The following is a 26,014-nucleotide window of genomic DNA, read 5'->3' on the forward strand; positions in this document are numbered from 1 at the left end:
TGCAGAAATGCTCAGATGATTCCGCAGTTGTGGGGTGGATCAGAGATGGACAAGAAGATGAGTACAGGAAGGCGGTGGACCACTTTGTGGCATGGTGTGGAAACAATCATCTCATCTTGAACGTGAATAAAACTAAGGAGATGATTGTAGATTTTAAGAGAAACAGGAATAGGTCAGACACTATTTCCATCATCGGAGAAGAGGTGGAGGTGGTGGAGGAGTATAAATACCTCGGTGTTCACCTGGACAACAGACTGGAGTGGAGATGCAACTGTGAAGCCGTCTACAAGAAGGGACAGAGCAGACTCTACTTCTTGAGGAAGCTTAAGTCCTTTGGTGTTTGCAGCAAGATGCTGCATATCTTCTATAAGTCTGTTGTGGAAAGTGTGATCTCTTCTACCATCATCTGCTGGGGAAGCAGCATCAGCGCCAGGGACTTAAAAAAGCTCAACAAGCTGATAAAGAAGGCTGGCTCTGTTCTGGGGACTCCTCTGGAACCTCTAGAGATCATTGTGCAAAGAAGGATTCTTCATAAAATGAAGAACATTATGGAGAACCCTGGGCAACCTCTTCATGAGACTGTCCTACAACAACAGAGTGTCTTCAGTCAGAGGCTTCTTCTGCTGTAAGACAGACGCTACAGGAGATCCTTCCTGCCCACATTTTGATTGTTAAATTTGCAGACCTAAATAAAAATGTTGTGAATGTTCCTCTTACTTTCAATTTCCAGAAACTGCCAGTAGTAGTAATAATTTTGGCCTTAACTACAATTGTTTCCTGTTCATGTCAAAACATTGAGATTTTACAGACCTCTTGAGGCCATTTCTGTTGTGAAGTGCCTTGAGACAACATGTGTTGTGAATTGGCGCTATATAAATAAAACTGAATTGAATTGAATTGAATTGAATCTCCCACAATCATATTACCTGTAGTTCCACAGGAAAGGGCATGCTATAATACCAGTGCAGTATACAAATAATATGATTATATTAAGAGAAATATACAATGTAAAGCTGCTTTTTGTAAAAATACAGTAACATATTATATATGTTGCTGTATCTTAGTAGTAACATAGTATGTACATTTCAATGTTAAAACATTTTTGTTATATAGATAGAATAAAGCAAGACTTTCAACACAAGAAAATTAATGTAAAGAGATACAAATGACCCAAGAACACTGATAACTAAATCAATATCAATTCTAAACATGCCCACAAACACCTATAGTTTTAAGTCCTGAGACCACCCAGGTCTGGGAGGACCACATGGCTGACCAGCACACCACTGCGTGCTTTTGATAATCAGGTCTAGGAACACACATATGGCCTGGTAAAAGGTGAACACGAACACGTGTGTTTGGTCATAATACTGTCACACACACCACTACCCACTAGCACACACATGGATAATAATGGAGCTTTTGCTTTAATGGTCTTAACTCCTGTCTGGCTGAGGGTGCATAAATATATATATATATATATATATATATATATATATATATATATATATATATATATATATATATATGTGTGTGTGTGTGTGTGTGTGTGTGTGTTTCCATTTTAAGTGGCATGTGACCTGATGAGAACTAATGGATTTGACTGGCAGACACAGTGGGGTGTTGCAGTGTGGATGGGGATTAACATGAAGGAGAAACACATCCAGGACTAAATCATTAGACTTTAGTTGGTAGTGACTGCAGGGCAGTAAAACGTTTTGTAATGATGCTGTTGCTGAGATCTGTCTCCTAATGAGACCTGGTTCTTGTTTTTCAAGAATCTGATTCCTTCAGGCATCATCCTGTTAATAGATAATTGCTTTTATGTTTCTTTTAGCTTTTGACCACAAAATGATGCTTAGCAATGCATCAACACTATTACAACCATGGAGGGTAATTTCAGTCATGACAAGAAACACTAGCAAAACTGTTTTAATTTTGTTCTACAATGTCACAAACAAATCCTATACCCCACAGAAAGTCCTAAAATGGAAAATAATGGCTTCCACTGTGGTTCACTGAAGTCACAAAAACCTTAGTCATTGTAACCCTTTTCAGACTGATGTCAAAGACTTCCTTTCTCATCTGTTTTTGAATATTGTTAGATCAGAAAATAACATATTGCTTTTTGACATCTTTCAGTCTACCTCTGACAGGTCCTTTTTATGTTTCTTAATTATAGAGATCAGGCAGTGTGATCATTGCATTTGTGTTTAATCAGGTTATCTTACAATAATATGGAAAATTGATTGATAATCTGAAACATTCAAAAGGGAAAAGAAAAGAAATCTGTAAGGAGACAAGTATTTTTTCATGACACTGTAAAAGACAGCCTGTTACCCACATTTCCAACTGTAGTTACAATGTTAAATATTCTTCTAGATGCAGAATAAGGCCTACATTTTAATCACTGAGGACTCTGAGAACCAAAACATCTATTTAGCAGAAGAAAACAAAACGCAGATAGAAGCAGGGGAGGCTAAGCCAGGCAAAAAAAGAGAATATGGAAAGAAAATAACCTAAATGTGAAAATGGGCAGCTAAAAACATAAAATAGTAAATATCTAACAGGTGGAATGTTAACCGAAACCAGAACCAGAGTATGAAACTTTGAAGCAGGAAACGTGGCTTAACCAGGGTACTTCATAGACAGTTCATTATTTTCCAACTTACACTGGAAACATATCAACACACGTAAAGACACTGCCTGTCAACCAATCAGTGAGCTGTTAAACAAAAAAAATCAAGTATGAACAGTGTTTCCTGTGCTCCTCCTTCCTGATTTCTGCAACTTTCACTCTGATGAGCTGCACACACAGGTGGAGGAAATATGTTCTAAGCTGACATGGCAGCTCATCTAGGAGTGACATGCCTTTCTGTTTACCTCACAGCAGGTAAGACCTCTTTTTCTGCTCACTCATCCATCTTTTCACATGGAAGTATATTCAGACTTTGTTTCTTTCAGTTATAATACGGTGTAAAGATATAAGACTCATAATTTCTAAAAAACAAAAACAAAAAAAAACAAAAATGTAGAGCAGAGATTAGGCTATGAAAAGCAGAGGTTAAATAATGAGTGAGATGAAACAAGATTGAACATTTCTTCAAGAATTGCTTCCTCAGGTATGAAGCCTTTATTTCTTTTATCAAACTTTCACATCTCCTAAATCAAAATGGAAGAGATACTATTAAAATCCAAACAGGTTCTGTTTTTGTTTCACATAGATTCTCCAACGTACGTGATTAATCTGTGGTCTTTTTGAAATATAACTTGCTCCATAAAGGTGAGGTTCAAAGCAAACAACATCACTTCACAAGTATGGACTTACACTGTAAAGAATATTGATGATGTTTCATTAACCTTTGAGTTTAAGAAGTTAAACAGCACTTTAGCAGAATTAAGACATAAAAACTGTATGCAGTCATACTAACTAGGCTTGTTTACCAGATTCCTTCTCAGCACTCTAGCATCCTGTGTAAACGTCATGTCGCAGTTACAAACACTGGGTTCTGTTGTTTTCTAGAATCTTAATGATGGTTATTGTGTGACTCTTCTGAACAGGAAATAAAAATTCTCCTTAAAATGTATTTTTTTGAGTTGGCTCACAAACCTCTAACCCTATTTCTAATCAATATTTCCCTTGTCTTGGTAGAATAGTCCATGTTTTTGACTTTCAGTTTTTTGTCCTGATGCTTTGAAGTCCTCTTTGGTTGACCTGCATATTTTATTTTTAACACTGGAACATTTTGTTCTATACGTTTCATATTTTACCCTTGACATAATCAGAATGATGTACATCAATAGGAGCTGATTTTAAGTTAGGATTTAAAAGATTTTGTTACCATTGTGATCTAGCAGGTTTCATAAAAAGCTTTCTTATGAAACTCTGAACTTAACCTTCTTTCATAGTAAAACCTCTGGGTTGAGTCAGATGTATGTTTCACATCTGAACAAGACTATTTGGGATTTTGTTTTTGTTGATAAAGAAAGCTAATTTACAGCAATGCCTAATGTCTTTCAGTTCTGCTGTGTTATGTTTGTGCAAATAAGGAAAAGAACATTTTCAAAGCAAGAGAGAGAACAAACATCACATTGCAGACAGGAGAACATCAGCACAATGCCCAGGCTGTGTGGATATTTGGAGCTGAAAACCCAAACATCCGAATAGCCACAATAAAGAGGAGCGGGGAAGTGAAAAGTGACTATGAAGAGCATTTCAGAGGCAGACTTCTTCTTAACCGACACACTGGAGATCTGACTATCACACAAGTGAAGACAAGTGACTCAGGCATATACCAGTTCCAGTCTATCGGAACCAAAATCATTACCAGGGACATTCATCTTATTGTCTACAGTGAGTAGCCTGTACTTGTTTGTTCTGTTTGGTAACTGTGAAAACATTTTGTTTTGGAATTTGGGAACTGTGGGGAACTCTTCACTAAATTAAAACATTGTGGATTATTAAATGTTGCTTATGTAATGTAATGCATACCAATTATTGGCCTTATATCTTTACCTTATATTTTTATCTCGATTTTTGTTTGGCAAATCAGTTTCTTAACTTATTTAAATGAAACAGTTTTATTTCTTGAAGTGGAAACTGCTGGCTCTGTATGTGGTTTATACCATAAATGTTACTGGGTTAACTAATGGGCCCAGAGTCATAATGCATAACAAAAACATGTGTGAAATATTGTCCGATGAAACCTTTCCCGCTCTTTAAATATTTCAGCCCAATATATCCTTGTATTATCATGTGAGACAGCTTAAACAACCAAAATGTTTTTGGTCAAAAAAAGGCTTGGAAAACATTTCCTTATTACTTGTGTCTTTTAATTAATACTTATTAAATGATCATAGAAATCTCACTACTTTTCTTTCCTGCTAGTGGTGTTAAAAACTATAATCAGTGTGTGTTCCCACTACAAGGACGTTGTCCAGTTACCATGTGCATGTGCTGATACAATGCTCAACAATACAAACATACAGGTTGTTTCCATCTGTCATTAATGAACAAAAACGGGGTGGAGCCAGAAGGGGGCTAGGTGGTGCTATTGCCACCCCTGGATTAGACTAACTTCTCTCTTAGCATCCCCAAGAAAATATATTTTCTTTTTTTCAGTTTGATATAATATCTCATAAAGTCTGATTGTGTACCTAAAAACCAAAAAAACCTTAATAAACAGTCAATTATTAAGTATAGAGTTATGAATTAACATAAACACATCTGATATAAGCCTATGACCTTATTTCACAACACTTCAAAATGTGTATGGTAGAACTAGGAAGAAATTTGTTTTTTACTGCCCAAATTTCAGAAATAATGAATTGACACAAGCATTGGACTGCTGGGTAATATGCAGGCAGAAAGGCCAATTTTGTAAAAATATCCATCATGTCTGTTTGGGTCTCAACAGCGAAGGTTCAGCAAAGGTTGAACAGACAGCACATTTTGCTTATGTTGTGTCACTATAGTCAGCGAGGAGAACTAGGAGGCAGAGTTCACAGGTTATCTAGATGCTGCAAAGGAAATAAGAGCAGGGATGTAACATTAACAACACTGAGTTTCTATATCTTATTTACATTACAAAGACATTAGACTTCTGTTAGTTGATATCTGTATCTAACCCTCCATGTTACATCAGTGAGCTGTGAGTGCAATTTCTCTTGTTTTCTTCTTGGAAAAAACTACTTGAAGAATAGCAACAAGGAAAGTTAAATCAGTAACCTGTCAAAAAAATCTCCAGGACCCTGGATCAGGACAGAATTATTAACGTCTTTGCCCTCTACCGCAATAACAGGTCCATATTTGTGTTATGAGGAAATCGGATTCTAAGAGAAAAAAATGCTCTCTCTTTTACCTATCAATGAAATTTGGTGTTGCAGACCAAGTCTGTTTCTAAACAAACGGTTTGCAATGGTCTTGTTTTTGTATATGTCAAAATTAACAATCCAAAGAAATGGTAAATGGACTGAACTTATATATCGCTAACTGCTCAGTCTAAATGTGACAACATGACTCATGTCTAGATGAGCTTGATGTGTAGCCTAAATGTTGAATCCAGGTTTATTGCTCAGAGGGATGGTGCTTAATCAAAAGAAATGAACTCCATTGAAGTCATGAGTCCTCTCATCTTTTCCTGTGTTTCCTTCACCAGGTTTGGTCCCTGCTCCATTCATTACAACCACGTTAACGGTCATTAACAGCAGCTTCACTTCAGTCACTGTGGAATGCTCAGTCCTCAACAGCAGAGATCTGATGCTCTCTTGGTACAGAGGGACTGTGAGACTGATGAAGACAAGCAGTCCCAAACTGTCCTCTAAGCTGAATCTTTCTCTGGAGGTAGACGTCGCTGATGGAGACAACTACAGCTGTGTGGCCGAAAACCCTGTTGAAAGAAAGACCACAGAACTGCTTGGAAAAGACATTCAGCTAGGAAATGCAGGTATAATAAAAACAATGGAATGATGCTCTTTACTCTTAACCCCAGCCTCTCATATATTTTAGTGAACTGACTAATTCCAGCTTAAAACAGGGGTTAACTGGTCTGGGTTCAGTCAGAAAGAAGCAAACAGAATTCAACAGGTTCAGTATATATCACAAAGTCTTGAATCAAGTCTGTAGCATCTCTGGCTGAATGATGGTTGCTCGTACTGATGGTAAATAACACTTTAATAATTCTTCTATACAGTTTTGTGTTGAACACACCATAAGAGCTATAAAGAAAAATAAAGCAGAAATGTCAAACTATAGTTTTGCTCTTACACATAAACAAAGAATAGTTCCTTTCAGAGTGCCTTCAGGTCCTGGTTAATAATTCTATAAAGCAGTCCTAACAAGTCTTTGATTTTGCTTTAATTAACCCAATTTACATCCATAAACGTTCTAAACGTAATAAATTAATTACCTCATGTCTGCTGTCAGCCAGGAACTTCAATTGACTTTAAAACCAGTACATTCACCATTTGAAATTTCCTTCTGTTGTCATTTTCCCTCGTTTTCTACCGAGTTGGATTTACTTCCTCCATTTTCGTAGTCTCAATCATAGTGGTACACTTCTGCAAAAGAAAAGAAAATTAATACATAACCCCAAATGGGCCTCCCAAACTTCACAGCTTTAGAATGTGAATATTTACTGATTAATATTTCATTGATTCAGTTGTGAGGGTTTAATTAATTTCTGCATGGAGACATGGAAGGATCTCATTTTGACACTGGTAATACCAACAGAATGAAGGTTCAGATTTAAAAATAAAACACCATTCACTTCAGGCTTTACAATTTGATAAACCAGCAGCTACCTAAAATCAAGTCATCACTTCATCATAAAACCTGAAGATACTGTACTTACTTCTGTTCCAAAAAAGTACCAAAACATTGCAGATTTAACCTTTGCACTACAGGTTCATTATTTAACTATGCAACAAACAAAAACCAGCTTGCTTTGAACAATCATTCTGCTCTCTCCGTGGGTTAACTGCTGAACCCCGCTTCATGATACAAACATCCACAGAAATGATTGCAATTTGTGACCATGTGAGTTGTTAATATTTCCTAGTTGCATCTTATTTAACATAGCACCAAGGTTCTCTAAAGACAAAGAGGATGCTGCAGGTTTACTAGCGCTCCATCTCATGTGGGTTTAGTGAAGTGATTTCCAATCAAAATCCAGGAATCATCTCAGATTTGAAGGTGGGAGAAAATGCGGTGCAGACCTGTCATGTGACCTGCTTCTTACTCAGCACAGTGCGTGCAACTCCTCAGAGTCCACATGCACGGCACAATGCAAAACACAATCAGGGTGCAACTAAGACGTATACAGATGCTTTGTTTTCTCTTCAAATTCATTTGTTTTCACTCCCTTCTAATGCTGCACTGAGCAACTCCTACAGTAACCAGTATCAAAAACTAGCCACCAGTGAGTTGAGGGTGAAGTACCAGTTACAATAGAAAGTAACAGTTATTGAAAAAATATTCCTTTATACATCTGGGTATGATCATATCTATATATTATTCCTTATCTTTTCATTTTTATCTGTTTCTCTCCATCTGTCCTCATCTAAGAGTTCATCTCCATGTGTGTAACTTTATTTACCTGTCTTCCTGTGTATCTATTGGTGCTGGGCAACTATTAAAATTCTTAATCACGATTAATTGCACTGTTATGTGCAAAATTCAGTAAATAATTCAAAAGTTGTGTTTTGTGGACTTACTTTAAAAGTATTTCCATATAAACAAAAAGCGTAATAAGTGTAACATTTGGTTTTCAAACGGTTCAAACTAATAAGATGGTCATTAACTGCAATATCCTAAAGTAAATACACATTTATTGTGGTTTAAATGGGACATATTATGCTTTTAAATTCTTCCTTTTCACACTTAAATCATTCATTTGTGGTCAATATAAAGTGGAACTTTATATAAAGTGGAGAAAGTTCAGACCGATGCTTTGGTCTGAATTCCTTGTTATTGTAGCTCCAAAGGTTCTTCTTTCATCCCTGTTCTGAGGCCTAAATGCTACTGAGGCACTTCACACCCTGCCACCCTCGAGGTCAAAGAGCACTCTATTTTAACCCTTTCGGCCATTTTTATAGTTTGAAAGCAGAGATACAATTATCTAGCGGTACAGAAACAAGACAAAAACGGCAAAAACAATGCATAACTGTTTATGTAATAATATTATTCGAAACACGCAGTACGGTTCTGTCCTTAAGGAGCTAAAAGCAGCAAACAGTGCTAACATAAGCAAATGGCACGATGCTACTGCTATCAAAACAATGGCCACGATGTCAACACACAATAAATGCATGTCTAAAATAAAGTTTGTTGTCATTTTAGAGTTATTTGCTGCTTACCACTTTGCTGTGTACGTCCTTTCAATAGACAGAAGGAAATGGTCCCTTAATCAGATGAGGTCTTTCAGCAAATCCTTCTTGATACTGGTGGAGGTTGCTGAAGGCACTCGTCCTTGAAGTGCTTCATGCAGACAAAGAGAAATGTCCCCACTGCTGTGGGTGCATTTCCATGAAAAATAAAATTTAACCAGGCACTTTGAAGAGGTTCTGATGCAGTTCAAAAAACGTAATAGATGATAGAGAAAACTGAATGGACTGTAAAATATGACCCAAACAGATTATAAAGATATCTATTCAGCACCTGGAGAGACTAAATTAAACTTTTCTGCAATCCTACAGACTCCAAGTAGACAACAAAATATATTTAAAGGCTAAATCCAATTTGAATAAATAACTGAATCTGACTGCACTGTTCAATGGTTAGGATTAATTGGAATGTATGAACCTGACTTTTGTGAAGTGCCTTGAGACAACATGTGTTGTGAATAGGCGCTATATAAATAAAACTGAATTGAATTGAAAAAGTGGATTTTGCATTATACCTCCCCTTTAATAGTTAATCAGATGTTTATATAAACGACTGAATAAGGAACCACAGTAAATGAAAACATTGAGACACTTTTCTGTCTCTGATATTCAGTTTTAGTTCATTTCTTCACTTCACCTCCTGGTGAACATGTGTTTAACATGTCATGACAAAGAGAGGGGGAGATGGATTTTATTTTGAAATCCTGCCCCTGTGCCTTTCAGGACCATTCAAAAAACTTGCCCATTTACACATTTATTTTATTCAGATAATGAAGTTCTTTATTTGAAGTGTGCGCCTGAAATGTGCACATAAAGCGCCAGGTAAATTAGAGTTTTGGCCGATACGGGTATCCATATATTAGCATAAACCGTGGAAGTGGATTTCTATTTTCCTCTTCGCTCAGTGCTCTCCGGGGCAGTGGCATATCTAGAACATTTTACATGCGGGGGTGAAGGAGGCGCAAAAGGGTCTAGACAGGGTTGCAATGCTGGACATCTTCACTGAAGTTCACTGATCTAAAAAAGTATATAGTGACAATTAGAATGATCTAATATAGTTTTCTCTGCGTTTCTGCGTTGTGGGATTTGCTTTTAATATAACATAAACTTCTAACATAAATTGAGTACATCTATAAAGCCTGCAATATTTAACTTCATAAAACACCTATATACTTGTGCAGATATGTTATTCATTGAAACATATTATATCTCTCCACTGGAATTTATACCAAGAATAAATCCATACCAGGTGGTCCAGCTGGATAGGCTCTGTGTCTTCCTTCTCATCATCATCAGTTTCCTCTGCACTGTCTTCTTTCAATCTCTCTGACTCTAAAATCTTCTCGTCTTCACCGCTTAGGCCAACATCATTTTCCTCATTTCACTCATTTCTTCACCTGTTGCCCTTTAAGTGGCCTCCTTCACCTGTGACCCTCCTGGTCTCTCTATCATTCTTCCTTTCTCAAATCTCACCGTCTCTTCTTCCTTTTCATCCGTCACTTTCTTGCCAAAGAAACTGGAAATGTCTCCATTTTTAAATTTCCTTTTCATTGTGATCTGCAATGTGCAAACATCAAGATTTAGAAAAATGTGTCCATTTATTATCACAAGAAGTCTATAACAATATAAAACCAGAAATGATCACATTGATACAGGTGACACAATATTTAGAAATCTTAGTGTCATGGCAGCCAATTGATTATTTTCCCAATCTGACCGAACGGATGTAACGTGGTTTAATTGTCTCATTGCCATAATATTGATCATATAGAGCAGTCGGTGAAACTGCAGCCCCTAAAAAAAGCAAGCCCGAACATGTTTTTCCATAGCTAAATTTTTCATTAACTGTTATTGTGCTTATTGTAAACTAAACTAATACTGAAATCACACACGAACGAATCACTATCGTCAAACAATTAAAGTGCCTGTGACACACTTTTCCCACAAACGTAAAAATGGTGCATTGCTGGTGGTGGCAGCAATACTACAACAGCAGTCGTTAGTCTGCACTACTTCCCTGAAATGAAGAGGATCAGAACTGCCTGGATCAGAGCTGGAAAACTGACAAGAGACAGATGGGCTGGTCCCACCAAGCACAGCCAGATGTGATCAGAGACCATTTCAGCAAACTGCTTCGAACAAGAAACCTCTGAATTCACAAAAGAAATGATGTCAGAGGTCAGGATATCTAACAGACGAAGAAGAATGTTGAAGCAGATGCCACAGCCATGCTGTTCAGAGCATCTGATGGGAAAAGATCGCCAAAGAAAAGATTGTTGCTGCTGTTGCTAAACAGATCAAGGCTCAGCAGGTTATACTTCCTTGTTGCAAAAGTACATTTAGATATCAGCATTCATTTTTAATAATTCGTAAATTCAAAACTATTATTTTTATTATTAATAATAACAATCCAAAATTATTATTAAGACATATACCGCATGTGGTGTGTTTTGTTTTTTATTGAACCGGAACATGGTGTCAGAAACTGGATACCTTACGCTCTTATTTGTGATGAGGCTTTGTTGCAGTAGAGACTGGCAGTTGATAGTGGAGACGTGCCCAGCAGTGCAAACGCGCAGGCTGCCTCACAATGGGAGTCAGAAGCAGGAGCGAACATGGCTGCTAACGTGCCGCCAACGTCTCCTATGAGCCTTTCCGGCAACTGGAGTGTGAACTGGGATGTTTTCAAGGCAGAGTTTGAAGATTACTCATTGGTCACGGGTCTTGTGGACAAGCCGGGAAATGTACAAGCTGCAATGCTGCGAACTGTGATGTGAAGTGAGTGCCGACATGTATACCGTCACAATTTGAATCTGACAGCAGCACAGCAGAATGACCAAGTAGTGACACTGGATTCGCTGGGGCATTATTTACAGCTGGATAGGAAAGTGATCTACGAGAGATACGTGTTCGGACGCTGTAAACAGGAAGACGGTGAATCGTTTCATAATTTTGTCACTTGGCTAAGAGAGAAAGCAGCTACAGGTGCTTCTCAAAATATTAGCATATTGTGATAAAGTTCATTATTTTCCATAATGTCATGATGAAAATTTAACATTCATATATTTTAGATTCATTGCACACTAACTGAAATATTTCAGGTCTTTTATTGTCTTAATACGGATGATTTTGGCATACAGCTCATGAAAACCCAAAATTCCTATCTCACAAAATTAGCATATCATTAAAAGGGTCTCTAAACGAGCTATGAACCTAATCATCTGAATCAACGAGTTAACTCTAAACACCTGCAAAAGATTCCTGAGGCCTTTAAAACTCCCAGCCTGGTTCATCACTCAAAACCCCAATCATGGGTAAGACTGCCGACCTGACTGCTGTCCAGAAGGCCACTATTGACACCCTCAAGCAAGAGGGTAAGACACAGAAAGACATTTCTGAACGAATAGGCTGTTCCCAGAGTGCTGTATCAAGGCACCTCAGTGGGAAGTCTGTGGGAAGGAAAAAGTGTGGCAGAAAACGCTGCACAACGAGAAGAGGTGACCGGACCCTGAGGAAGATTGTGGAGAAGGGCCGATTCCAGACCTTGGAGGACCTGCGGAAGCAGTGGACTGAGTCTGGAGTAGAAACATCCAGAGCCACCGTGCACAGGCGTGTGCAGGAAATGGGCTACAGGTGCCACATTCCCCAGGTCAAGCCACTTTTGAACCAGAAACAGGTTTTTATTATTTTCTTGTTTTAATTTGTGTATTTCTTTCAGACCAGGCCCCAAGAACACTAAGCCTGATTCCCTGCCCAGATAATTTGCCGCCGATGATTCGGTGAAGGAACCAGCTCCCATTATGCCATCCAGTTGGACAGTAGGAGCACTCAGGTGGGAAACAGAAGACATCATTAACAGGGCTCAACAACTGGAACCTGACCCTGGCACAGGACCACCAAACCGTATACGCACTAAGCTTATTGAGTGGCTACACACAGCTGTTTTCGGCTCATCCTGGGGTGAGCAGAATCACAGCATTGGTTCAGAGAAGGTTTTGGTGGCCATTTATACATAAAGACATTAGGGATTTTGTTGAAGCCTGCGCCACCTGTGCCAGAAACAAGTCAAGTAACCAGCCTCCTGCAGGTCTTCTCCAACCACTCAGCTCCAGGGTGGGACCTCGGCTCCACCATACTGGGAAACATCACGTGGCTCGATTGTGTGGTTGTCATGAAGGTGTCTTGAACCTTGATCACAAGCCTCTTATTTCAATATTCAGCAAGCCACTTCTCAGTGTACCCAAGAGACTTCAGAGCATGCTATTGACATTGCAAAACTACAACTTTGCAGTGGTTTACAAGCTAGGCTCAGAGATGTTCATAAGTGACATGTTGAGCAGAGCCACTACAAATTGCTCTGGCTGTGAGTCTGTCTACAAGTGTCAAGCCATCTGATCACTACAGCAAGCACAAGAGGATGTGCAACACATCAGCCAGGCAGACTATTTGAATATCAATGACCACCGACTTGAAACAGATCAGGAGGCACTCGCTCTACCTGGAATGAATATGTACATAGACAGCGGAAGGAGTCCATGCTCTCATACGAACTGCCCACGCGACCTTGGCAGGATGTCAGCATGGATCTGTTAGTTCACAGGAATAGGGACTACCTACTCATCGTGGACCATTATACTGACTTCTGGAAAATTGACCTGCTCCCGGATCTGTCAGCAGATGCAGTTGTTAAAAGTTGCAAGTCTCCATTTGCCCGACACGACCAGCCCGACAAAGTGATTTCTGATAATGGCCCATAGTTTGGCTCTCAGTTCAAGCAGTTTGCCCCGGAATGGGAAATTGGATCATGTGACCTCCTCGCCACGACATCCAAAGTCAAATGGCATAGCTGAATCAGCAGTTGAGGTAGTGAAGAGTCTTTTGTCCAGGGCTGCACGTAATGGAACTGACCCATGGAGGGCAGTACAAATTGACTCTGGCTCACACAGAATGTGGTGCAACTGCGGTGCGGGCGCCGCAAGGAACCAAAATCATTCAAATCAGTGGGTACACTCACATTAGCCATGGTGCAGTGCGGTTGCGGTTACTGAGGCTCAACAAAATGTTTCCACAGAAGGAAGTTTAGCCGGATGCTGCAGCGTCTTCTGTATCACGCTCCTGAATTGTACTAGCCAAACAGGAAGCCAGACAGGAGAGGGTTCCGATGAATTTCATAATAAAATCAACCCTCCAACATACGCTAACATTATTAGCATAAACAAAACGACAAAAAAGTTAAAAAACTAGGAAACGGAAGCGCTATTTGAGGATGAAAAAGAATAGTTATGTGCACTGATAATGACTTTTGCCAAAGAAAACAAAATCCATAGCTGTTTTTACTCATTTAGAGACAGGGCTAGTTCTCGCATGAACTCCCAGAAAGCGTTAGTGTATGGGGTGCCATTTGTAAAAACTGACAACAATATTTTTTATTTAGTCTGTCTTAAAAGGAAAAAATGGGGGTTCATTATTCAAAGTCATATTTTCACCATGTTTTTCATACATTTATAAATGTCACAGTTCCAAACTACATATTTAATTTGCAAACTAAACATTTAGTTAGCAAGCTTAATATTTAGCTCCAAACTAAATATTTAGTGGGTAATTTTAATATTTAGTTTGTTCTCCACAAGTAACCCTGGAGTTTGAAGATGATTTATCATTTACAGAATTGATCTGCTTAGCTGTCTTTCTCTCCTAGATGAAGTCACTAAAGGAGCTACAATAATTAATGTTTTACTTTTCTTTCCCACAAAAAGGACTCCGGGATCAGTGCTTCTTTGTTCTTTTTCCTTCTCTGCTCTGTTCTAACCCCCAGTCGGTCGTGGCAGATGGCCGCTCACACTGAGCCTGGTTCTGGTTTCTTCCTGTTAAAAGGGAGTTTTCCTCTCCACTGTCGCTACATGCATGCTCAGTATGCAGGTTTGCTGCAGAGTCAACACCAGTGACTGTCCACTGTCTCTACATGCTCATCCAGGAGGAGTAACTGCTGCAAGTCACTGACTGGATGCAATCTGCTGGGTTTCCTTAGATAGAAAAACTTTTAACCAATTTGAATAAATAACTGAATCTGACTGCACTGTTTGATAGTTAGGATTAGTTGGAATGTATGTAGCTGACTTGAAATCTATATGATTTGATTGGATTGAATTGAAACTGAATTGAATTGAATTGAAGTCACTGACTGGATGCGATCTGCTGGGTTTCCTTAGATAGAAAAGCTTTTTATCCAATTTGAATAAAAAGCTAACTTTGACTGCACTGTTCAATGGTTAGGACTAATTGGAATGTATGTACCTGACTGTTGTGAAGTGCCTTGAGACAACATGTGTTGGGAATTGGCGCTATATAAATAAAACTGAATTGAATTGAATTGAACTGAATTGTTATTTCTCTTCCCCAGAGAATAGCAGCTGGTGTCAGAATGAAGCCACCATTAGGCTGCTTATTTCTGTTGGAGTTGGCTTGGTTTTGCTTCTTCTTCTGGTGGACCACATCAGACTCTGAGGATGAGCCATGGGCTGCATACTCAGGGAACCCCAACACTTACTGACTCTTACACTTTTCTACATTCTGGAGCAATACATGACAGAGACAATACATGCATGCCAATTCTTAGTGAAGAACCAAGTGATTCTTCCAACAACTACAACAGTGGACTCTCCATTGAGTGTGGTAGGTTGTAAAGAGGTCATTAAGACTTTTCATTTTCTTGGTCTTTATGCTGTTTTCATGTTTGTCCTTGGAAAAAAACAGAAACCTTGAACTCTACCTGTATGTTTGTTTCCATTTTGGGTCCATTTCAACCATGAACCACAGCAGGTCTGCTTCTCTTCTTCTCAACCTAATTGGAATTGTTGTCCACTCTTCCCCACCCTTTGTGTCAGGTTTTTTTTTTTTTGGAATCTCTTTTGCAATCTATTTTAGCATCATGTGTGATCAGCATTTTGATAACCATCTGTCACATAGTGCGAAGTTTAGTGTTGGTGAGAGTTCATAAAACCATATAAAGAAGTGCAAACTATATGGAGTTAGGTCTGTTTAATATGTCAAAGTGTAAAGGGTGTCATATGTCCAAACTCTACTGAAGTGAAAAAGGTAAATGTAGGTTAGAGGAAATGTATTTGTATTTGTACAGAGAACCTACTTGAAAACCGTTCATATTTCTGTAAAAATGAGCAAATGATATTGAAGCTTTATTGTTTTCTGGCATATGGAGAAAATATGATCTGTAATTAAATCAGTAAAAATTATTTCATTATTTATGGAGTTTTTACCGATCACCTTTAGGCACAAACTGTACACCATCTTCTTAGGAAAAGAAATGGTGCTTCTGGTCTTCTTCACAACTTCACCATTACATTTTTATTGATTTATAAATATCAGGTGTCACCATGTGATCTGTATCACTAAGTGTTTATAATACAGCTGACACTATATTTAAATACACCATGTAAAAAGACATAAACCTTTTTTCACTGTTGGACATTAAATCAACCTTTACTAGATCAGTTAGGATTTCTAAAATGTGTTCTATTTGAAAAAAAAACTGAATAATTTGTTTTACTCTTTATGTCAGGAGTTTAAGTATGTTACATTAGTTTTTAGTAGAACTGCCTTTTAAACTGTATGGTTTGGGTTAAACATTTTGGGTCTCCTTCCACAGGCTTTTCATAATAGTTTGCCAGTTCCCCCGTAGAACTGGTCCTGGCCCCTGTTGTGGCCCCTGTACTGAAGACATAATACTAAATCAATTTGTTATGATGAAGTGCGCTGGCACAGAAACTGTAACTGACTGATCCATTGGACCAGGTTTATTTTTTAGCTTTACACTTTTACTTTACAATGACTTAAAAAATAATGTGTTGCACTTTTAGCTTTAGCTGTATTGAGATACGATCACAGTTTTCATCTGTTAGATCCGGAGTCTGCAACCTGCAGCTCGAGAGCTGCAAGTGGGATTGAAAAAAAATTGTCCTCCATCTCCTGTGTTTGTTTTTAGAACTGCAGCATCCTGTGTGGTCAAGCAGACGCAGTAAAACATTGCCGTTACTTTTTTTTCTTTACATAGACTGAACCCAAAGTACTCAGCGCAGCTAATTCATGTAGGCTGTTTGTTTCACTTTTTTTCTGCATTTGTTTTTTGTTTATGTCATAAAGGTGAAAAGTATGATCTGTATCAGGGGTTTGGGGGGTTTCTAAAACTGTTCAGAGGAACAGAAAGCAGTCTCATTTTCTATGTAGAAACCACTACCGGTTAATCTTTAGCACAACAGTACTCTTATTTGTGACAAAACAGTGCAGTTTTAGATTCTCCTGTTTGTTTCAACAACTACAACAAAATGAAAGAAAACTCCATTATGAGATTAAATTTGCTGACTATAGGGATGGAAAGTTTTTCCCATTCCTGTTTGCAAAATACTACAAGCTTAGTCAGATGGCATAGAGACAGCATGACAACATGCATTTTCAAGTCTTGCCATGGATTCTCATTTATATATTGGTCTGAACTTGGACAGGGCCATTCTAATCCATAAATATGCTTTGATATAAACCATTTCACTCTAGGTGTTCTTCTTTTGTCCAGCTGGAAGGTGAACCTATCCACCTGTCTCAGGGTTTTTCAGCCTCTAGTATTTAGCTCTATCTACCTTCCCATCAACAGCTTCCCCAGCAGCGTCCACAGCCCCACAGCATGATGCTGCATTCACTGTGTGGGATTGTGTGTTCAGAGCAATGTAGTGTTTGGTAAGCTATTTTAAGCAAGGTCCAAATTGTACTATTTTGAGTATATTTTGGTAAGATGATCTTGTATTTACACATCCTGTATTCCCACACATGAAAATGCGCAGAAAAATGCTGCAATTACAGAAAATAGACAGAAGCAAAAGGAAATTTGCTGAAAATACAAAAACAGCGAATTGCAAAAACAACAGCAAATAAAAAAAAAGCGGAACTGCAGCAAACCACTAGGGGGAGTCGACCACCAACTCATTGTGGACCAGACCCTCAGTAAAAACATAAACAGGATTGCCCAGATGAAACTCGGAGGAAAGAAAGAAAATCATGTTCCATACACTGCCTGGCCAAAAAAAAGTCGCCACCTGGATTTAACTAAGCAAATAGGTGTGAGCCTTCCATTGGACAATTACTGCATGGGCGATTATGTTTCTGCTGGTGAAAAGAGGCAATAAAGTAAGAAAGCAACTGCACGAAATATCTGTCATACTAGAACCCAGTTTGTGAGGTATTCTGTACATTCTGTGATTTTGCAATATCACAGAATGTAGGAAAAAATGCACCCACACTGTTACACATGGTCTGAATCTGATTTTAACAGTTCTTCAGGCATAGGTCGTCAAGGGCCAGGATTACTGTTTGTTCTGTAACAAAAGCAATGGGAATAAGAATGAAATATTCTAACCTAAATCTACCTCAAACCAGAACATTAGAATATTGTCTATTTAAGCTAAGGTCATTTGAGTATCATGGCTGTGCTCCTTTTCAATAAAAGGAAATTAAATGAGCACATTTCCAACAACTATGAATCATTTTTTCCTGATGCACATGAAAACATGCATTTTTACTGAAAAGTGTTTGTTTTTTTTACATTGCATTTTTTCCAAATTTAAAGAGGATCTATCTCACATGCTCAGGTCAGTTATAGTTATAGCAGTGAGAACAGGCTCTAACTCTAGGTTCCTTGGTTTTCTGGTCCACAGGAGAGCCAGACCAGCCTCACGGAAATTCTGATGGGAACAGTAGATTAGAGGGTTTAAACAGCAGTCCAGATATGACATCATTGAGGACAGCGTCCTTAACCAGTCTGGGGCCGGAGTCATGTCCATCCTACCCAGCAGGATCAGCTAATTAGTGAACAGAGCAGAACAAAAAGACAAGGTGAGGGCTAAACATATTAGAAGTAAAATTATAGTTTCATAAATATTTTTCTACAGTGAAGACATCAGTGGGGCTGGGTTTTAGGCTCTACGGGTCCTTCTCAAATTATTAGCATATTGTGATAAAGTTCATTATTTTCCATAATGTCATGATGAAAATTTAACATTCATATATTGTAGATTCATTGCACACTAACTGAAATATTTCAGGTCTTTTATTGTCTTAATACGGATGATTTTGGCATACAGCTCATGAAAACCCAAAATTCCTATCTCACAAAATTAGCATATTTCATCCAACCAATGAAAGAAAAGTGTTTTTAATACAAAAAACGTCAACCTTCAAATAATCATGTACAGTTATGCACTCAATACTTGGTCGGGAATCCTTTTGCAGAAATGACTGCTTCAATGCGGCGTGGCATGGAGGCAATCAGCCTGTGGCACTGCTGAGGTTTATGGAGGCCCAGGATGCTTCGATAGCGGCCTTTAGCTCATCCAGAGTGTTGGGTCTTGAGTCTCTCAACGTTCTCTTCACAATATCCCACAGATTCTCTATGGGGTTCAGGTCAGGAGAGTTGGCAGGCCAATTGAGCACAGTGATACCATGGTCAGTAAACCATTTACCAGTGGTTTTGACACTGTGAGCAGGTGCCAGGTCGTGCTAAAAAATGAAATCTTCATCTCCATAAAGCTTTTCAGCAGATAGAAGCATGAAGTGCTCCAAAATCTCCTGATAGCTAGCTGCATTGACCCTGCCCTTGATAAAACACAGTGGACCAACACCAGCAGCTGACACGGCACCCCGGACCATCACTGACTGTGGGTACTTGACACTGGACTTCTGGCATTTTGGCATTTCCTTCTCCCCAGTCTTCCTCCAGACTCTGGCACCTTGATTTCTGAATGACATGCAGAATTTGCTTTCATCTGAAAAAAGTACTTTGGACCACTGAGCAACAGTCCAGTGCTGCTTCTCTGTAGCCCAGGTCTGGGGAATGCGGCACCTGTAGCCCATTTCCTGCACACGCCTGTGCACGGTGGCTCTGGATGTTTCTACTCCAGACTCAGTCCACTGCTTCCGCAGGTCCCCCAAGGTCTGGAATCGGCCCTTCTCCACAATCTTCCTCAGGGTCCGGTCACCTCTTGTCATTGTGCAGAGTTTTCTGCCACACTTTTTCCTTCCCACAGACTTCCCACTGAGGTGCCTTGATACAGCACTCTGGGAACAGCCTATTCGTTCAGAAATTTCTTTCTGTGTCTTACCCTCTTGCTTGAGGGTGTCAATAGTGGCCTTCTGGACAGCAGTCAGGTCGGCAGTCTTACCCATGATTGGGGTTTTGAGTGATGAACCAGGCTGGGAGTTTTAAAGGCCTCAGGAATCTTTTGCAGGTGTTTAGAGTTAACTCGTTGATTCAGATGATTAGGTTCATAGCTCGTTTAGAGACCCTTTTAATGATATGCTAATTTTGTGAGATAGGAATTTTGGGTTTTCATGAGCTGTATGCTAAAATCATCCGTATTAAGACAATAAAAGACCTGAAATATTTCAGTTAGTGTGCAATGAATCTAAAATATATGAATGTTAAATTTTCATCATTACATTATGGAAAATAATTAACTTTATCACAATATGCTAATATTTTGAGAAGGACCTGTATATTAATAGATACAATAGCTTGTGTGTACCTCAGACATAAAAAAAGGACTGTAGCAGATCATATAACACGCCACTAACAGAGGGGCCACCTCGGACAGATCTCCTTCTTCATCACTGTGACAAACCAGAAACACAATGAAGAGAAGGCTATCATTATAACATTTATAAGACTACTTACTGTGCGATATTCAGGGTTTTTCCTGTAATGATATATGAGCATTAATCGCTTTGTCTACTGGTAAAAAGCCAGACAATCACTGAAAAAAATGACAAACTAGATCTGGTTAAGCTGCTGTGATATCTGTGTAATATCAGAGCAGTTCATCTTGGGTAGGTTGTATTTTACACGCTTTGGTCCATTTTCCATTACAATTGAGTGCTATCTCAATGTGGACAGGATTCCTAATAGCATCGTGCTGAGTTTTAGTGACACAAACACAACAACAATGGAGGACCTGCTGCTCAGTCTATGGCTGTTGTCAGACTCAGAGTGAAGGAAGACAGCCAGAGAAGGCTGTGGGTGGCAAGACAGAGCACTCTGGATCAGTACCGAAGAGAAAGGGAAGTCATGGAGCGGTACAAGCTAGAGGATGAAAATCATGTTTCATATTCCTTCCACTTCACAATTATGCACAACTTTATGTGGGTATGGCAAGTACAATTCTAATAAAAAAAGCAGTGAAGTTTGGGATTGTAATGTTGTAAAACATAAAAAGGTCAAGGTGTATCAATACTTTTGCAGTAATCTGTACATTTTGGGATGCATTTAAAATAATACATTTGAAGACATGATGATGGACATATACAGCACGTTAATTTGTTTTATGATGGAGAAGAATGCAAAGCTGTGAGCAGAGATTTAGTTTTTCTTTTTTAGTAAGTCTAATATTGTCTCTTGTCTGATCTGTTACAATTTTTCTTTCTTTTGATTCTACACAAAGCCCTGTCCAAGTCATTTTAAAATGGCTGCCGATGGTATGACTCATCAGGTGAAAGGGATTAATCATGTTGTTGTTGCTTCTCTCAGGCCGCTGTAAGAGAAACCCATTAACTGTAAATCTTCCTGTTGATGTTGTGTCACTTTGTTCACCTGGTGTGCCTGTTGCTGGAGAAGAAGCTGGCAGCGTTCCTTACAGAGCAGACAAGCATGAGGAGGACAGGAAGGAAGATGCAGATGGAAAAAGCACAGAGGATGTACGTCATCATGTCTGAGTAGCTACTTTCCCAGAAAACAGCACACAGCATTTCTGCAGGATCATACCTGAAAGGGCATAGAAACATTTATGAAATATATAACACAGCAACAGCTAACATTTCTGAGCTAAGTGATGTACTTACTTGACCCAGTTAAAAATGACAGGGATGCTCCCGAACACCACCCCCGTTACCCAAGAAATTAAACAGGCAGCTGCCATGGCACCAAACAGAGCACCTCTTTTGGATGGCATGCCAATGAGACGTTCCACACTGAGAATAGCTGTACAATAAAGTAAACTGAATTAAATTAAAATCAAGTTATATACTAAAATCTGCACCATGCAATTATGGTAAAAAGAAGATACACAGTGGCCTGACATAACAGGTCATTTTGACAAATCTAAAAAAAAAAGGAACACACAGCAGGTTATAGAACCTGAACTTGTATTGGTGTATTTAATACAACTACAAGGCCAAAAATTGAAAAACTGTTTAAAGAAAACAGGTACTGCCTCGCTGCCTCTATTGGATTTCTGGATGGCTCTATTAAAGCAATAGTTGGCTTTGTTCAATGTGCTGGTCTGAAGCATACAGGTATCTGTAAACACAATGTCAGAGAGTAAGCACATGAGCAATGACATTTAAAGAAACTAGTTTTGCTTTTCTTAACAGGGTTGTGGTCATATGGCAATTTTCAAACTATTTAAAGTCCACCATTCTACAACTGCGGAGATTATTTACAAGTGGAAAACACCTCAGACAGCTACTAGTGATCCCAGGGGTGAACATCTGCACAGATTGAAGCACAATGAAAGAATAAACAATGCTCACAGGATTTCAAAAACCCAAGAGCTCCATCTCAGACGCTACATACCTCAGTCAGCATAAAAAGCTACCTTTTATAGACAGCCACAACTTGAATTTGTGAAGCTGTCTCAGAATGAACCACAGTTAATCTAAAACAAGAGGGTTAAAAAAAGAACTAACTCAAAGGTTTTCAACAGCCCAGTCAGAGTTTAAACCTCAGCCTGGATAAGATGCTGGGGTAGGACCTTAAGAGAACTCAATGAACTAAAGCAATATTGGAAAGGCCAAAATTGCTCCATTGCAATGTAAAAAACAACTAATTCCAGTTGCTAAAGGTAGCTCTGCAACTAAGTAGTTTTATTTAAATTTTTTCTAATGTGTGTTATTTTTTAATACTTGGAAGTTAGATTCTGAGAATCATCAGGAAAAATACCTGATCATTTTACTATGCTCTTATACATAAAACCCTACAGCTGAAAGAGGGTGTGCTTTCTTCTAAAATATGTAAAGGTTACATTGTTCCTTTTTGGTTATGCCTTGCAAAGAGGATGATCATCTGTGGTGTATTCTGAATATTTTAAATGTAAAAAGTGCTTAGTCAAGCTACTTTTGCCTTTCATGCATTTGGAACCACTCTACCCAATCTCATCCAACTTGTCATTTCTATGCTTACAACTGTTACTCACTGAAAGTTAAATCTTTTTCTGACCCTTCTCAGTAAACCTGAGTAATGGTATGGCCTGAAAATCCTAGTTTCTGAAACACTCGGAGTAGCCTATCAAACACAAATAGCCTTGCTACAAATCTCCTTTCATCCACATTCTGATGCTCAGTTTAAAATTGCACCGAGCTGCAGTCACGTGATTGGCTGATTTCCTATTTGTGTTAACAAGCAGTTAAACAAGTGTACCTAATAAAGTAGCCAGTGAATGTATACACTTTTATAAAATTACATGAGGAATACATCTGATATGCAATTATATATTATCTGGTTACATTAACCACAAGCCATAATCATCCAAAATAACAAAATTAAAGGCTTGAAATATACTTTGTTGTTTAATCAGTCTAAATAAAAATATGAGTTATACTTTTTTTTAAATATAAATTGCTGTTATAAATTAACTTTTTAGGTGCTGCAGAGTACCTATGCTGCCAATGGATGAGGTGATGAAGGCAAACTTCAGCAGGCTGACAACTTCACACCATGGGGACCTCTGACCTTCTGTCAGAGCAGCCATCATGGAGCCAGACGTAATGAGAAGTGAACAACCTGGACAAAATATTGTCTTATTGTTAAAAAGAGACTTTCTGCTGGTACAGTCAAACAGCATGGAAATGCAAATTGATGGAAAGGGTAAATATACCAGTAATGTGAACTGACATAAATATGGTTACACTGGGAATAGTGAATGTGGTACCTAAATCTGACATGGTGAGACTGATGAATGGAAACCAGTAACGGGAGCAGAACTGACCCCTGCACTGAAAATCATAAAACAAGAGGTGAGATGATCAAATAGGCACAGGCTACCTTTTATCTTCTGCAATATGTTTTTTATCAAATGTGGAAAAACAATCTCTTACAATATGTACACTGTAATACAATAAAAAAGCTAAATTTATCACTATAACAAAATCTATATTTAGATCGACAGTGCTTGTGGAAGACATGAATAAAACAACTCTGACCTTTGACTCTGACAAGTTTTACAATTTATCAGAAGTAATTCTATACTGAAGTTTTTAATCACTCCAAAACATTTTCCCAAACACTTTTACTGTTATATGACCACTAACACTTGATTGTGGAATATTTAGAAGTGAACCACCTTACCATAACTTTGACGATCAGAACGAGACTGTTTCCTACAACTCCCATCACCACCTCTACACCCAGCACAGCGACCAGCAGCCACTTATGTTGCTCAGACCACCGCTTTTCAGGGAACACTGTCCCATTTAATCCCTCCATCACTGGAACAGATTAATAGAGAGCACAGCGGAGCTTGTCACACACCACCTCAGTTTCCTTATCTCACCATATCTACTGAAACTGCTGGTTAAGGTTCCGACCCATATATTCATTTACACTGACAGATGACATGAGTAGTAGATGCAACACAACAATGCAGGTGAACAAAGTAACATTTTAAAAATTAAATATTCTGCAAATTAATAAATAAGTCTACAAACATGGGCTGTAGATGTATGCACAGAAAAGGCGATGCTTACTTGTCCAGTGAGCGCTGGGTCTTCAGCACCACTAAGTGAATCTGCTCACAGAGCTCAGATGAAGGTGTCATCAGTACCTTTTCATTAAATTTCACATGCTCTGTTTGACTTACGCAACAAGGCTTGTCTGCTCTTCCTTTGTGCCTGTGAGTTTCTGTGAATATGCATAACTAATATTGTTTAAGTTACCATTTGATGAATTTCAGCTGTGTAGAAAGTGTTGAAAGCAGTAAAAGTCATATCTGCTTGAAACATTTGTAGTTCATCAAAAGAGACAACAGTCAGACCATGAAAAAATCTGTGGTTGTATTCTGCTCCAGCCCAGTTACTGAAATGGCCAGTATCACAGTGTTTCAGGTTATTAAGATGCCAGAGATGAAGTGAGCTTTACCAGGCGGTACGATCAGAACTTCAGACTGCTCTTTACTAACTAACAAACTCTGATCTGGGAATGATTATGTCATGCTGTTCTAGCTGCACATCAGAACCCCAGAGGGATTCGTCAACTGTTGCCCTTAGTGACCAGGCTGACAACAGTTTCTGTACAAGCTGTATTTCCCTGCATGTGATGCTTCAAACCCTAAGGGATAATGATCACAAATAGACTTTGTGCAGTACTCTGTGCCACTAAATTACTGAATGCAAAACAGAAGAGCAAATAAACAGTTTTTTTCTGCAACTTTCCACTGCCACTGTGTTATGGTGGGGCAGCCATATTGGAATCTGAACTGGGTTGGTCGGGAACCTCTGACTCTCTAAGCCAGAGTCCAGACTTCAAGGTGTGTTCCAACAAATGTTTCTGACTTGGACATTGGAAATTGTGACATTAGAGCACAAATGGAATGCACTATTAGTGTGCCAAGATCCAATCCAAGTGCAGGTAATCTGTATTCAGAGGTTAGAATTTCAAGTCCCAAAAACATGGCTGCCATGCCTTAAATAAGCAACAAAAACCCAGTAATAAGCTGTTTATTTGTGCTTCTGACCATCCGGTATTCATTAAATTAGTTGCATGATATATTATTGACTGATAAGTACAACAGATAGTTGTAAATCACACCGGTCTTCCAACATGCAACATGCATTAGAATTTTGTGATTTTTTTGCTATTGTTTGTCTGCTACCTCATCCGGTTTTCATGGCTCTATGATGAGACAACAATCTTTGCAATCAGCAGGGTCTCTCCTTTTACATGATACCTTGTTAGTGGGGTGTCCTTGAAGTGCTGAAAGAACATGGACCAGAGTGAACCTTCTCTGTTTTATGTCTTTGTTACAAATCACTACTTTGGGTTTGAATTGTGTTTGGTCAAGATCACACTTCTAATGCAGAGGGA

The 26,014-nt window shown here is 38.7% G+C and overlaps 2 protein-coding genes and 1 long non-coding RNA gene across 7 annotated transcripts; 1 reads left to right on the plus strand and 2 right to left on the minus strand.

Annotated features, from left to right (window-relative positions):
- Positions 1-2,390: 2,390 nt before the first annotated feature.
- On the plus strand, positions 2,391-21,831 carry LOC124867903. 3 transcript variants are annotated; one of them, XR_007038173.1, is made up of 6 exons: positions 2,391-2,893; positions 4,022-4,354; positions 6,159-6,446; positions 15,284-15,555; positions 18,603-18,780; positions 21,554-21,831. XR_007038173.1 is itself a non-coding variant. In XM_047364591.1 (4 exons), the coding sequence occupies exons 1-4, from the start codon at positions 2,845-2,847 to the stop codon at positions 15,385-15,387; spliced, it is 774 nt and encodes a 257-aa protein (XP_047220547.1). In that variant the 5' UTR covers positions 2,391-2,844; the 3' UTR covers positions 15,388-16,133. The 3 variants fall into 3 exon arrangements, 1 of the variants encoding a protein (XP_047220547.1); XR_007038172.1 differs by lacking the exons at positions 18,603-18,780; positions 21,554-21,831 and adding an exon at positions 15,700-16,133; XM_047364591.1 differs by lacking the exons at positions 18,603-18,780; positions 21,554-21,831 and having other exon boundaries at positions 15,284-16,133.
- Positions 6,259-11,660, minus strand: LOC124867905. Of its 3 annotated transcripts, XR_007038175.1 has the most exons (5): positions 11,377-11,660; positions 10,130-10,440; positions 8,857-9,009; positions 6,909-7,059; positions 6,259-6,389 (listed from the first exon to the last, which is right to left on the minus strand). It is a non-coding gene; the product is annotated as an uncharacterized LOC124867905 (long non-coding RNA). The 3 variants fall into 3 exon arrangements; XR_007038176.1 differs by lacking the exons at positions 6,259-6,389; positions 6,909-7,059; positions 8,857-9,009 and adding an exon at positions 9,382-9,900 and having other exon boundaries at positions 11,382-11,660; XR_007038174.1 differs by lacking the exons at positions 6,259-6,389; positions 6,909-7,059; positions 8,857-9,009 and adding an exon at positions 9,382-9,900.
- On the minus strand, positions 18,525-24,418 carry si:dkey-9i23.8 (beta-1 adrenergic receptor). The gene is made up of 7 exons (XM_047364592.1): positions 24,281-24,418; positions 23,865-23,928; positions 23,591-23,716; positions 21,778-21,916; positions 21,530-21,700; positions 20,469-20,553; positions 18,525-18,746 (listed from the first exon to the last, which is right to left on the minus strand). Exons 1-7 carry the CDS (start codon positions 24,416-24,418, stop codon positions 18,525-18,527), a joined length of 945 nt encoding a protein of 314 aa, XP_047220548.1.
- Positions 24,419-26,014: the final 1,596 nt, after the last annotated feature.

Source organism: Girardinichthys multiradiatus, chromosome 5, assembly GCF_021462225.1.
Source record: "Girardinichthys multiradiatus isolate DD_20200921_A chromosome 5, DD_fGirMul_XY1, whole genome shotgun sequence".
Taxonomy (NCBI): Eukaryota; Metazoa; Chordata; class Actinopteri; order Cyprinodontiformes; family Goodeidae; genus Girardinichthys; species Girardinichthys multiradiatus.